This window comes from Heptranchias perlo, chromosome 20 (assembly GCF_035084215.1).
Source record: "Heptranchias perlo isolate sHepPer1 chromosome 20, sHepPer1.hap1, whole genome shotgun sequence".
NCBI lineage: Eukaryota > Metazoa > Chordata > Chondrichthyes > Hexanchiformes > Hexanchidae > Heptranchias > Heptranchias perlo.
In genome coordinates this window covers 48,448,332-48,462,517 of record NC_090344.1, presented here as the reverse complement: position 1 = coordinate 48,462,517, position 14,186 = coordinate 48,448,332, and the positions used below count along the sequence as shown (strand labels likewise).

The 14,186-nt window shown below is 42.6% G+C and overlaps 1 protein-coding gene across 2 annotated transcripts in view; it reads right to left on the bottom strand.

Moving 5' to 3' along the window:
• The window catches only part of mxd1 (MAX dimerization protein 1), a 97,286-nt gene that overhangs the window by 62,638 nt on the left and 20,462 nt on the right, over positions 1-14,186 (bottom strand). The window contains exons 5-6 of one of the 2 annotated variants that reach the window (XM_068001272.1): positions 12,473-12,632; positions 3,983-11,518 (exon numbers count right to left, since the gene is read on the bottom strand). The exons of the other annotated variant lie outside the window; for it this stretch is intronic. Coding sequence (XP_067857373.1) covers positions 11,328-11,518; positions 12,473-12,632 — 351 coding nt within the window. The 3' untranslated portion in view covers positions 3,983-11,327. Of the gene's footprint in view, positions 1-3,982; positions 11,519-12,472; positions 12,633-14,186 lie in introns of those variants that run through there. 2 annotated transcript variants of the gene reach the window in all.

Below are 14,186 nucleotides of genomic sequence, written 5' to 3'. Positions count from 1 at the left end.
ACATAAACCTTTAGTTCATCCAAAACTCTGCAGGCCATGTCCTAACTCGCACCAAGTCCCGTTCACCCATGACCTACATTGGCTCCCGGTCCAGGAACGCCTCGGTTTTAAAATTCTCATCCTTGTTTTCAAATCCCTCCATGACCTTGTCCCCTCCCTATCTCTGTAACCTCCTCCAGCTCTACAACCCTCCAAGATCTCTGCGCATCCTTGTTTTAATCGCTCCCCCATTGGCAGCTATGCCTTCAGCTGCCTAGGTCCTAAGCTCTGGAATTTCCTCCCTAAACCTCTCCATCTCACCCTCCTTAAGTCCTAATATTTCCTTATGGGTGTCGGTGTCAAATTTTGTTTGAAAATCGCTCCTGTGAAGCGCCTTGGGATGTTTTACTATGTTAAAGGCGCTATATAAATGCAAGTTGTTTTTCTGTTGTTGTACCACCAAAATGGAGCTGGTTGTTGCGGACCCAATACAGTTCCTACCAGCAATGTGAAAGGTTGTACTGACTTGGGTTTAACGGACAATGGGTGATAAATGGAACAATTTTTCACTTCTCCACGCCTTGGGGAGGGTGCAGAGGAGACTTACCAAATAGTACCAGGGATGAGGGACTTCAGTTGTGTGGAGAGACTCAAGAAGCTGGGGTTGTTCTCCTTAGAGCGTTAATAGAAGTTTAAAATTATGACGAGTTTTGACAGAGTAAATAAGGAGAAACTATTTCCACTGGCAGCAGGGTCGGTAACCAGAGGACACAGATTTAAGGTAATTGGCAAAAGCACCAGAGGGGAGATGAGGAGAATATTTTTTTGCAGCGAGTTGTTATGATCTGGAATCCGTTGCCTGAAAGGGTGGTTGAAGCAGATTCAATAGTAACCTTCAAAAGGGATTTGGATAAATACTTGAAAAGGAAAAAATTGCAGGGATATGGGGAAAGAGCAGGGGGATTGGGGCTTTTTGGATAGCTCTTTCAAAGAGCTGGCACAGGCACGATGGGCTGAACGGTCTCCTTCTGCACTGTATGATTCCATGTCAACCGAAGGAGGACAAAAACAAAGAATAAATGAGGGATTAAACCATATTTCAGATGAGACATTAAACTGAGGCCCCCCTCTGCTTGTTCAGGTGGCTATAATCTTTTGAAGAGCATGGAATTCACTTGATGTCCTGGTCAATACTCCTCTCTCAACCAACACCATCAAAACAGGTTAACTGGTCACTGAACTAATTACAGTTGGTGGGATCCTTCTGTGTACAAACTGGTTGCTGCATTTGCCTACGTAACAACAGTCAAAACTATTTAATTGGCTGCGAAGCATTTAGGGACATCCTGGGGAGGCGTCCTAAGAAAGGCACTTTCTTACTGTACTGGGGAATTGACTGACTAACTGAAGTACTCAATCCTCAATCCTTCGAACCGAGCTGCTTCGTATCCATTCCACTGTGCAGCACAGGCAGGCAGTCACCTGTAATGACTTTGTTAAATGCAAGCCGACATATTCTTGTGCTTGGAAGGGGGAAGAATTGTCTGCCTGAAATTGTCATCAAATCTATATTATAAATGGTTTCAATGTGTGCCTTTATTACTTGTCTCTTTATTATTCAAGTTCATTAGTTGTTCCCTTCAAATCTTCTACATCAGTCAGCTGGGCAGCTGTTCATGATTTTACAAGCATGAAAGCCAGCACTGGTAAAATGTGCATCTGAAGATCAAGGCACCCAGTGTTTGTGAAGTTATCTTACAACAGCTCGACTGAATTAATGGGAAAAACACATAGCACACGGAAGATGTGGGGCAGCTGAAAAATTAAGAGATCCTCACACAAAGACAAGCAAACGCCCCATGATGTTATTGGTAGTAATGAACTTTCCAGCAGGTTTCTGTGCTGGAATGGCAACCCAGTCCCACGTGGTTTCAAGAAATCAGGAATACCTCGTGCTTCAATCAGCTTTAAGTGTCCATGTGCACTTACAACATACGCTTACTTCTCATCGGCAGAGTCGGACCCATTCTTAGACTGAAATTCAACCTCCTTCATGTCAGCTAAGGCCACAGTTGGGCACAGAGGCCCAGGTGGGAAGGGGGGAAGTGATGTTAACCAGGGTTACTCCTTTTAAATTCCTATCCAATGATTGCTGGCAAGTTTCATTGGCATCAGACGCGATGAGGAATATTCAATTGGGCAAGAGACTAGAGGGGTGCTGGCAGGAATGGAACCATATCCCACCAGGAATCAGTATCTCCAAGAGAGTACGCTAACCACCCACCCCCCCGCCCCCCCGCAACATACAAAGAATTCCGTTCAGTACCACAGAAGGAGCAGGGGAAATAACCAAAGGATACTGTCTTTTCAAGATCATCTCTCAGGATCTCTCCACAGCTGCACTGTCAGCGGTGCCGTCTTTCCGATAAGAATTAAACCAAAGCCCCATCTGCCCTCTCAGGTGAACATAAAAGATCCCATGGACACTATTTCGAAGAACTGGGGCATTCTCCCCGGTGTCCTGGCCAATGTTTATCCCTCAACGAACACCGAAAAACAGATTATCTAGTCATTATGACATTGCTGTTTGTGGAAGCTTGCTGTGCACAAATTGGCTGCTGCGTTTCCTACATTACAACAGTGACTTTACACTTCATTGCCAATAAAGTACCTTTTGAAGTGTTTTGAAACATCCTGAGGTTGTGAAAGTCGTTGTATAAATGCAAGTCTTTCTTTCCTTTCGGAATTCAACCAACAGCGAGAGCATGAAAATGTGCCAGTACAAACTTGGTGCAATGCAAGATCAAACACAGACACGGTAGAACAGCGAGAAGTGGGTTGACCAAAAAGGTTTGCACGTTTAAGTTGAATTTCAAACGACGAGGAAGCCTTTACAGACGGTTCAGAATATACCACACTTCATCTGTTATACCTCCAAGGAAGCATTTTGCAATTGTAATTGAGATGGGTCCCTGAGCACTCAAGACTTCAGGCCACCTTGGTTGTCATGTTCTTGATACTTTGAGCAGTCATTTCAAGGAAGCAATGCTTTGAAAATGCATAAATACTGCAAATGGGCCCTCAAGGAAATGGTGCATAATGGCCTGTTCAGTGGTGACTGCAGGAATGGAGCGAGTAAGAACATTCCCTTCTGAGACCCTACACAAAGAGATTCACAACAACCCAATTGTGGACACATCAATTTAAGTGGGCTGCTTGTACACAAACTTAATCCACTTGGCTTGGTCCAAAGCAACCTGTGTCTGGGTACTCTTGATGCAAACAGCTGCATCAACCCTTAATTCTCATTCTCATTGAGGTGAGGGGATGTTCATGTGGGAATAGAACTTTTCCCATTACAGGCACCCAAATGTCAGCAATAAGCATATCTGGGTCAGGTACAGGACAGCAACTCTACGTCAACAAGCCTCAGCCCTAACCTTACGTTACCCCCTACTGTACCCAGTTGTGACAACTTTTCCCTTTCCCCGACACTCGCCAGCTTGTAGCCTCACTGAATGACATTGCCAATTAGTGATGGTTTTGTGCTGTAAGCCTTTGTCCACTAAAACTAGATTAAGATTTGCCAAAACTCATTTCATATAGGACCCTTATAGCCAGAAGAAATAGACTTGCATCACATTAATTTGAGTTGGATTGGAGGCAATCTCGAAAGGTGATAGGCCAGGAGTCTAAGCTACTCCGCCATCCAGTTCCCCTACGTACTCACTGATTCCTTTACAGGAGGAATTACGATTTTGCCTTGTACTGCTGACTTGCTCCATACCTGGAAAACCAGCATGGATCAATTTGTGAATGAAAAGGACTGGCAGATTCTCAGTTTTGTTTGCAACCCACTTCGGGATCCCAAATTGGGCAGCAGTGCTGTGATCATTTCAAGCCTGCAACATAAGACTGTATCACTAGACTGCAGATGAGGGGCCACAATTGTGGAGTACGAAAATCACACCACTGTTTACGCATCACAACGGGGACAGTATAATAATGAAATAAATTGTGTTTTTTTTTAATTTTATACAACAATTGAACAATACATTAAGTATACATACACACAGCAACATGTCTTCTAACACATACAGTAGCCTAAAAACACACGTGCTACCTGGAATAATAAGCACCACTGTATGGTCTTGACAGAGGAAAAAATAAAGGTATTTACATTAATCAGAATGTGAAAAATAAAGGATTGTGCCCTCCCCTCTGTTGATCCCTTGTGCAGGTTCAACACTTGAATCTTCAGCTTACATTTAAAAGTTCATTTTTTTCCAACTGATCCAGTTTCTCATAATGCCAATTTGGGAGGAGGGAGGAAAAAAAATACTGGGAAGAAACAATCGGTATGGAAGACCTGCAGATTGGATTGAAACTAATAGGGGAGCTGGAGAAGAGCTATTTCTACAAGGCCCAAAAGGTGACAGAACAGATTTATTGTAACAAAACCATGGCCAATGTGGTTAATGAGCGGTGTACATTCGATCACACCTGCAATTCCCCACACACTTGCTCCATATCTGAACCATGTGGAGACCAGATGGTGTCCTCATAGGTGAGGGAGGTAGGTCACCTGTAGCTCATTCCAGGTTGGTCTTTGTGGAAGCCTGGCAGTCGTTCCCTTTCCCTGTCACAGAAGCTGCCCAGTGCAACAAGAAGAGGATTTGGAGAAAGTACAGAAAAAAGATCTTACAAACAGGGAGTTCAACCTTAATCCATCCATTTTGCTTTCAAAATTAATCCCACCAGTCTTCCTCTCCACACCCCCCTGCCCTCACATTACTACATCCTTAATCCTGCCCCTCCAGCACATAACTATGAACAATTACTGTTAAGCAAACTTGCTTTGGTATTGAGGTTTTTTTTTTAAATGCACGCTTTGAAAGGCCGACAACAACGATGGAGTCTGTTGAAGGAACTGGAAGACAGCCAGACTGAAGGCAATATTAAAATAGCTGGAGCGCAGTTTACCAAAGCCACACAGACGTCCGTTCTCAGGCACTCAGTAAATTGTTTGTTAGTTTCTGCTGGTCTGGTCATTAAGAGGTGGCAGTACCTCCAATCCATGTCTGTGCCAATTCCTCCTGGGGGTTTGCCAGCCAGAAGCCAATGTGGTTTGGGAGGAACACTGAGAAACATGGCACATTCCCTCTTCTGCAAATCTATTTCTTTCCTCACTATTTCCCTCATGTTGCACTCTCTGGGCTAAACTGACCGAGAGAACATACAGATTACTCGACACCAAGCTGAATCTCTTAGTTTTGATTTTCTCTCTCACTGAGTGACTCCACGTGACGGCACGGTTGAGTTGTGGGAACAAGGCCCCATATCCCAACCATACCATGTTTTTTCAGAACAACGTTTTATAAGATAAACGGATGAAGCCAGTTTGGAACTGGATTTCTTTGCTGCTGAAGAGACAAGTGGTTCTTCTCGTCACTTCATGAACCCAGTTACACTGCAATTGTTAATGAATTGCAAGCTACCATTGGCAGGAGGGTGTAATTGCAGTGTGACCAGATTCAAGAGGCAGTTTCTGTTATAAATGTGGACACAGGAATTTATAATGGAAAAATAAAATGAAGGACAGAATGTATGACTGCAAAATGGGGAGTGAACTGAATATGTGCCCCCTCATCCTTGCTATCTAGCTCCGCTTCACCTGAAGACCACAACTGGTTTTGACCCCCACTTTATGCAACACTGTGGAAGATTGACTTGAACATTCACAACAGAACTGGTGCCTGAGAACTTACAAGGATTTTGGTATCCTTAAACCCATCAGCCTACACATTAAGTACAACATATACAAAAAGAAAGCAAAAAGGGACAAAACAGGTATCAGTCAGCTCTGAAGTATTCTGTCACACTATTGCACCGGCAGATAAACTACTGATAGCAATTCGGCTATATTCCAATCTAAGCGAGCATGGTCGAGTCTGTTTATCAGGTAATGTCAGTGTCAAAACCTGAGAGTTTAGTTTTAAAATGGGACTTGTGAACTGACCCAGAAACATGCTCACTGTCCATTTTAAATCTGCAAACTGTGGAGAAGTGTGTGTACAAATTTCAATATTTCATTGCAACAGGGGAGAAGGCACAATTTCACCATTATGAAATGGTATAAATATTTTTCATAAACAATGCTCTACGGCGGTTTTGTACTGCATTTCCAAAAGTGCTCAATTCAGATACAAAAAGGCAGGCTTATTCCAAGAACGAGGTTCTCTCATTTACACAATGACAGATGAAAACTGATACTTCGGGGGGGAAAAAAAAGTCCATGAAGACATTTTGTAATTGCAATCTGCACAGGAAACAAACTGGGTCTTTAAGAGTTGGCAGTACCTGCAATCCATGTCTTTTCCATCCCCCACCAGACTTACTTACACTGTTCAATTTATTACGCTGATAATGCATTTTGGTTGGGAAAACATTATAAATTCGTCATCGTGGTGTATATCATGGCACCATCTCATCACCAGGGCTTCAGTAAAGTGTAATGATGGATGTGCAATACAGTTATAGATTCTGCTCCTCCAGACTTGTGTCTGGACACCGTATTTTCACCTCTATAACACGATGGTGAAGTACTGGTGGTTACAGGCCAGATGGTGAGGGTAACGGTGGGAGCAATTTAAAGTGTGGGTGAATTACGGGTATCGCACATTAAAGTGGACTGTTCCCTAAGGCCTGAATTTTTTTCTGCCACTTATTGGTACCAATAAGCCAAGTGACAACACGGCATAAAGTTGATTTTTTTTTTTTCTTACGCATTCATTTAAATTTTACCTGGTTAATCAGAAATACAACATCAAAATGGGAAAATTCTGCAGTTTCAGGTAGAAAAATCCTTACGTGCCCATCATTAGTGAGAAAGAGATTAGTGCAATCATGGGAGAGGGGTTGGTGCATCACATACACAACTGGAAACCAAACTCAATCGAGCAAAAACAGAGGTACGGCTGGAAACGGGCGACCATTTAAAAAAAAACTTTACATATTGTCTCTGCTCGGCAGTGACACAATTGGTACAATGTGCTGAATGCTTAGCATTCATTTTAAACCAGTCAGGTGAAAAAACTGTACCAAATCGCTGTCAACAAATTTTTAAAAATTTATACTGATGTGATCAGTAATGGCATACACACCTCTGGGCTGAGTTTCTGTGACTGCCATATGATTCCTCTCACTGATTTATGCTGGTAGAGCTTTGTACGTGCAAATCTCCCCTTCTCCCCCCACCCCCCCCCCACAATTAATGCTACAGTTGTGGTGCTGGGGGCAATAACTGAAGCACACTGTATCATCTTCACAGGTGCTTTTATATTGGACGGGGGGGGGGGGGGGGGGGGGAGGTGTAGGGCAGCTTCTCTAATTTTTTTTAAACCAGGGCAAGACATTCAAACTGCTGGGGTCAGTGCTGTAGTTGGGGTTCAGTGCTGGCACCATTCATGTATAAGTGCAGGTAAGGTTACTCCATATGGAATGGGGGGAGGGGGGGCGGTGGGAAAGAGATGAAAGAGATCTCCACATGCAAACTCAGAGTGTGATTCACCAGCCTCCTGATGTAATTTCTGATTGTGAAGAGATAAATGTAAAAAGTGGGCAAGGGGGAAGATAATTAAAACAACAGGCAGGCTTTGATACAGCTGCAGTTTTACTGTGGTCAGCACTCGGTAAAATAAGTGCAAGACCATCTCTTGGAGGCAGCCTTTCACCCAGTGTGATTGGGCTGGCATCTGCAGCAGGATGCTGCACACTTGATGCCAGTGCAGGGAAAATCTCAAGTGTGGCACCAGTGCCTAAAATACAGTACATCAGAAACACAAGGGTTCAAATTTAACACTGGTGCCACTCCTATGAAGACCGAGTTAATGTTACTGAGTTGCAGTCAAGCCACTTGATTCAGCTGCCTTTCTGGACTGATTTTAGTGGTCCCAAAGAGAAATTTCCTGATACAGGCTGGAGAGAATCATTAATTCATTGTTGTAACAGATGTTTGCTGGTTGCTACAAGCAGGTGGTCTCTGAGACACCGATTTCATATGTGTATTTTTGTGCAACTGTCACCAAAGTGTTAATAATTGAACTGTTGCCACAAGCAACACATGGATACAAGTGGCCTGCCACTAAAAAAATTACTGGCTGTGTCTATGCTGCTGAGAAAGGGCACACTTTCTTTAAAACTACAACGAACCCTTTGTACCAGTTATACTAATTTTGAACCCAGAGCTCATTTTGTCTTATAATTATTATTAACAGCCAGAAACTGTATTGGAACGAAGCTCTTCAAGTGCAAGGAGTGAAAAGACAAAACATATAATTTCAGTAACATAACAACAGGCCTTTTTCTAAGATGGCCTTTTGCCTTGTTCACTGAGCACAGTGGACTAAGGATTGGGTTTCATGACACAAGTACTTGGACCTGTGTCTGGGAAATCAAACCTTCATAAATACAAAAGTACTGTTTTAAAACAGAAAAGGGACAAGTATCCCTTTTCACAGTACAACATGTGGAAGGGGGTAAGGAAAAAATGAGACTACAAAGGCTTGAAAACAAATAAATCGATTAAAAGCAAGCTATGGAGAGAAAAATATTGAAAACCCCTCTAAGACAAATGGAAATCTGAGTTTGGTATGTACAGCATAATAGTAAACAATCATCCGGCCCAACGTAGTCTGCGGCCAACATCAAGTGCATTTGTCTACTTTCACAAGAGTACTGCGTTGCTATGGAGTAACCTCGAACTTCCAGACTAACTGAATCAGGGCATTTAGATTTATTTTACGCATGCTCCATTTAGTACCATGGTTTGTGCATCCAACAAGCTGCTGTTACCTCTCCAGCGTTGCAGCAGGAATGGGAACAGGTAAGCTTACTGGAACTGGTGAAAAAAATGGTAGCGCCAGACCCATGAGCCAAACAGTCTGCTTAGCATAAGGTAAATACACTACAGGGAGCCTGCGGCCTACAGAATAGATGTTGATTGTGGCATGGGTAACATACGAGTGACCTTGGCCTGCATGGATCTTGAGCATCTTGCAGCCCAATGTCAACTGAGTTCTAATTCCCCATATCTAGCACTCTTGTTTATCCCATATGTGCATTTAGATTATCTTATCCTATAGAATACCCACAGTCTTCAGCCAAATTTCCAAGGATAAACTCCTCATGGGCCACTTGGAGAACGGCCTCTCTCGAGAATGTGGGAAGGGGCCTTCCAGAGGAGCAAATCACAGACCTCCAACTTTTACAAAACTCAGAAGGCACAATACATAATAAAAAGATCCAGAGTCTGAGACTCAACTTCAAGTTAAAATGGGAAAGGTATATTTACAGTCAATAGAGAATTTTATGGTACCGACATTTTTAAAATCCTTTTATTGGATTTGAGGCAATTTTAGAACACAGATGGACTTGGAAGAATTCTCAGGCCAGGGCTAGTGTCAGTGAATTCAAACAAACCATCTTCAAAGTGCAGGTTTCATCATTTTTTTTTGTCAAGAGGCCTCTCTGACTTGACAGTTTAATATTCAAAGTATTCCTTTCCTGAAGATCAAGGTTTACTCCTGGAGCTTCAGGAGGAGGTCACAACTTTGTGAGCACCAACTTTTTTTCAGAAAGTGCACACCATGGACTGATCAATGGTATAAGCGCAGCAATGTTTAAAAAAAAGCACGTGCACTTCAAAAAAAAAACATATTCAGCACTTAATTTATCAGGATTATCACCAGCTGCCATTTTCTTTACCAAAGGACGACGGGCAGGCACTTCTTGCCATGTAGGACAGGTTTGGTGGAAAGCCTCCACGATTGCCATAGCTGACAACACATAAAACAGAAACATTAAAACAGCTGCCGACCAGTTTAACAGATTCCTGTTAGGGCACTGAGTAGATAGCGATTGGTTCTCTCCAGGAAGAGATAGAGTACAGGAGACGGTCCTGTGCAGCTGCTCCGGACAATTTCAGAGGAATACTGGTTGAGAGCTGGGAGCAGGTCACCTGCCCCATCACCCAGGAATGGTGCGTGGTACAGGAAGGCCCGCAAAGCGGAAGGGAAGGAAATTAAAAGGATCGTCGCAGCACACGGGCAAGGGTTGTGAAGTGAACCTCACAGCCCTGAATGTTGCCTCTCTGGAGAAATGTGACATTTTGATGGGGAGTGCTTATAATTAATCATCTGAACATCAGAATAGGGTGGCAGAGCATCCACAGAGATCTTCACAAGATTCCTGCTGGTGGAGGGTTTTGGGTTTCAAGCGAAGACCTTTTAAAATAAAGATTGTACCTGTACAAAAATCAAGAAAAAACATGCTTTGACTGTATGTTGTCCGACCGACTTTTCTCCACCACCACTTTTGATGTTACCAAAGAACCACTGTTTTGCTGTGGGCGGGCGTTTTTGTGGCAATTCTTGTAAAATTTGCAATGGTTTTGAAACGTAAGGTTCCTAGAGTTGGATTTCTAATAAAGAATCCTTGTATCAGACAGGTTTTCACACAAAGTTTACACTTCTGTTCCATGAATTGGTTTTAGAAGGATATTGCTGATCACCTCAAGCAAGAATGATTACATGCAGCGAATCCATCTCTTTAAAGAAAAAGAGAGGTGGAGTGGGGAAATGGCCAAGTGCATCCAATCCAATAAAATGCATATGAAATTTACCCATTATTGATTTATAACAAACAGTATAAATTATAAGTAAAACCATATTAATACATATTAGGATTTATATAAAAGTTGATGCATTTTTGCTCTAAAAAGTTATGCTGAATTTGTTGAAAACATGAGGTAACCCCTATTGCATCATAAACAAGCTTAAACTCAAAAACGTGAGTAATACAAGAAGAGTGTCATACTAAACAGCCACTCAGTGCCCCATGGCAAAATCTGTCCACTGGCTAACATGTGGCATGATGCAGCACCCTGTGAGACAAGCTTGTGGCTGTTTAAACAGATCTCTTCCCTATACTGCTGCAAGTGTTATAAGTGCCTCTAAATGTAATTGGAAAGGGGGGGGTTTGATGGGAAAAGTGAAAAAAAAAGAACGTGTGTAAGAACGAACACAAAAAAGGAAAGCTAGACCTGTGAATATATGAGACGTGCCTTCAGAGTGTAATTCGCTCCTCTTCCTCTCCCCCTCCAAATCTTCTGTAATTTGTTCCATTCTTAAAATGACGTGCATTTTCTTCGGGGCAACTTTAAAGTACCAGGAGGCAATAATGCGTGGTGAATGGGGGAGAAAAAGACATGTTGTGCTACTGAACACTAAGTCCAACCAAGGAGCAGCAATGTGTCGTGTGAAAGAAATTTACGACTGGACTGGTTTTCCTTAGAGGCTGGTGTGGGTCTTGTGAGGGGCTGGGAGCAGTTTCATTCTCTTGATGCCAGTACTGAAGTATCCCTCATCGCTGCAGCTGCTCTTCACACTGATCTGCTCGTCAGAGTCACTCACACTGCTATTGCTCCAGTCCAGGTCTTGTGACAGGTATTCAGTACCCTCCACATCCACATCGATTTCTTCTGCAGGAAACAGAAGGATCACGTTTTATGACCAAAAGCAGCGAGAGGTTTTGCCCTCCATTTTGCTCATGCAACCATTTTAAGATTCCACTCTCGTTTTTATTGTACAGATTGTAACTTTGAATTATTGTGAACAAATACTTTTATTTTGCGTCAGCAGAAGAATATTATTGTCCATTTTTAAAAAAGCACACGTTTATGGGCAATTATTTGTGGCCTGACTTGGTAATGATCCTGGCTGTTAGATTACAAGTTTTTGGGTTCTTGTACCTATTGGAAAGAATAGGACACTCAGCGATGCCTTTTATAACACCCCAGTGATAGGTGGGAACTGTTTTGGAAGATTCATCCTTCAGAGATTGATCTGTCGTCTTAACTCCCTACCCTGCTGGATGATGGATTTCACAAATTACTAACAGCATCCTGACCAACATTCTCCCAAAGTAACCCTTCCAAGGACCCAGGTGTACATGGGGTGCGCAAGCATCTTCTACAAGCTGCTTCCCTCCTCCAACTCTACCATGAAGTCGTTTCTTCTAAACCAGGGATGACACAAGGCTCCATAATAATCCTGTCTGCATTTCTGCTTGTGCCCAGCTGAGGTATTCAAGAATTTCAACCACAAATTGCATGAGTCACTTTACAGGACTTTGGTGAAAAAAAACGCCCAAGTCTCACTCGCCTTAACCTGGGATCAAAACAAAGGTGAGTTGATGGGAGGCATAATTTTTTTGTTGCTACCTGACAGAAGAGGTTGAGCATACGGATAAAATGTGAACTCTTTTAAAAAAAAGACTTCTATTTATACCTGAAGCAATTTCACAACGACGTAATCAAGAATTTTCGCTATTCTTCGATCAATACCAACGAAACTACTGTCAGAAGTTTCTCTGTCATGGTCAACCCGCAGACAATGATTTTGCAGTAAATGTACGCTCTGCTTTTAGATGTTACCTTGATCAGAATCTGATCTGTCTGAAGAAACAGTTGATCCTATGCTGTCCATCCGCGTCCTCTCAACGTTGAGCAGTTCCAGCTGCCGCTTCAAGTGACGCTGTTCTCGTTTTAGCTGATCAATCTGATGAAGTGCCCTTCGATCACCTTCTTCAAGAGTCTAAGGAAGTACAGACACTTTGATTACGTATATTCAGATTGGCCGATGGAACAGGGGCTTGCCGCACAGAGTTCTCTCAAGTGAATATTCTTGCCTTTATATCGTTGGTGTGATGGATTTCTGGCTTTCTAGGTGAGTGGCCAGATCTTCTGTGAGAATACCTCCCAAGAAACAGATAGTCAGATTTGCTCCATTCCTACCAGCTACGGTGTCAAACACTTCTCCGGGCACAGTTAGGTTGCTCCAACATGACAATCCTGGGGCTCAAGTCTAAGCAGTCAAACAACAGGCTTTCCCTGCAGGCGGAGTACAATCAGTCTAAACAGTCAGGGAAATCGAGGTAAAAACCTGGTCTTCCTCCGCTGCTCAAGAACCACGAGAAGTAGCCGAGATGGCACCTTATGTGGTGGGTCAACAGCTCTGTATTCATAGCAAGGCTAGCATGACTCATGTCACTTAAGAGGAAAGAAAATAAGCAGTGGGGTGAAGGAACAGGAGTAGGTCATTCAGCCCCTTGAGACTGTTCCACCATTCAATTAGATCATGGCTGATCTGAACCTCAACTCCATTTACCCACCGTTGCTCCATATTGCTTGATACCCTAGCCTACGTTCCTATGAGTTGTGCAGGTATAACTCTTATGTCAAATGAAATCCATACACCAATAACACGGTTTCAGTTTTACAGATCTTCATTCCATTTGCTAGTTGTTGAGTTATTTTTCTTCCCTCTTTAGATCACACCCCTCTCCTCCCATGCACTACACAAAATTACAAGACCAGGATATCAATTAAGTAACTTGTCCCAAGACTCTGCCAATTCTAACTAGAGGCACCAAATCACCTTAGGGTGCATTTCCATCAGATTTTTGTCATTGGTAGGGAATTGCCTAATTTCTGCTCAATATCTATCTCCTAAAGGATTTTTAGAGATCAGAATCTGAATGAGAATGTGGGCGGCAGCATCTGCTTGGTGAGATTAGTCATCAATTTTACCTTCGCACATACTCTTTTACATTAACAGCACTGAACACGGTACCATGATACTGCAGTGCATTGCAGTAGTGGCTGGAGGGAAGAGACCAGGTAACTATGTAGGTCATTCCATCAGAAATAGTTTTGTCTGCTGTCAAAAGTGTAAATGACATTCAATTGCCCAGGTATTCAAATGAAGGCAAAACAGTCACTTTTTAAACCTTTACGTAAAAACCTAAAGGGTCCTACCTATATTAAGCATGTGTGCAAAAATAAGTATCAAACTAAATACACAACCTCTAGCCAATAAATGCGTAGGCTTCGAGGAGCTCCTGAACATTTACCTGAGGAAGGAGGAAGCCTCCGAAAGCTTGTAGATTTCAAATAAAAATTGTTGGACTATATCTTGGTGTTGTAAAATTGTTTACAATAGCCAAGAAAACCAATGTCTAAATGCCATAAAGTTTTGTGAGGTGTTAAATTTGACACTATTTAACACCTAATGGGACCAGCCCTTCCTGCCCTTATCTTATTTGTGAATAACAGGCGAACTGGGGTCAGTGATATTATTAACTCCCTG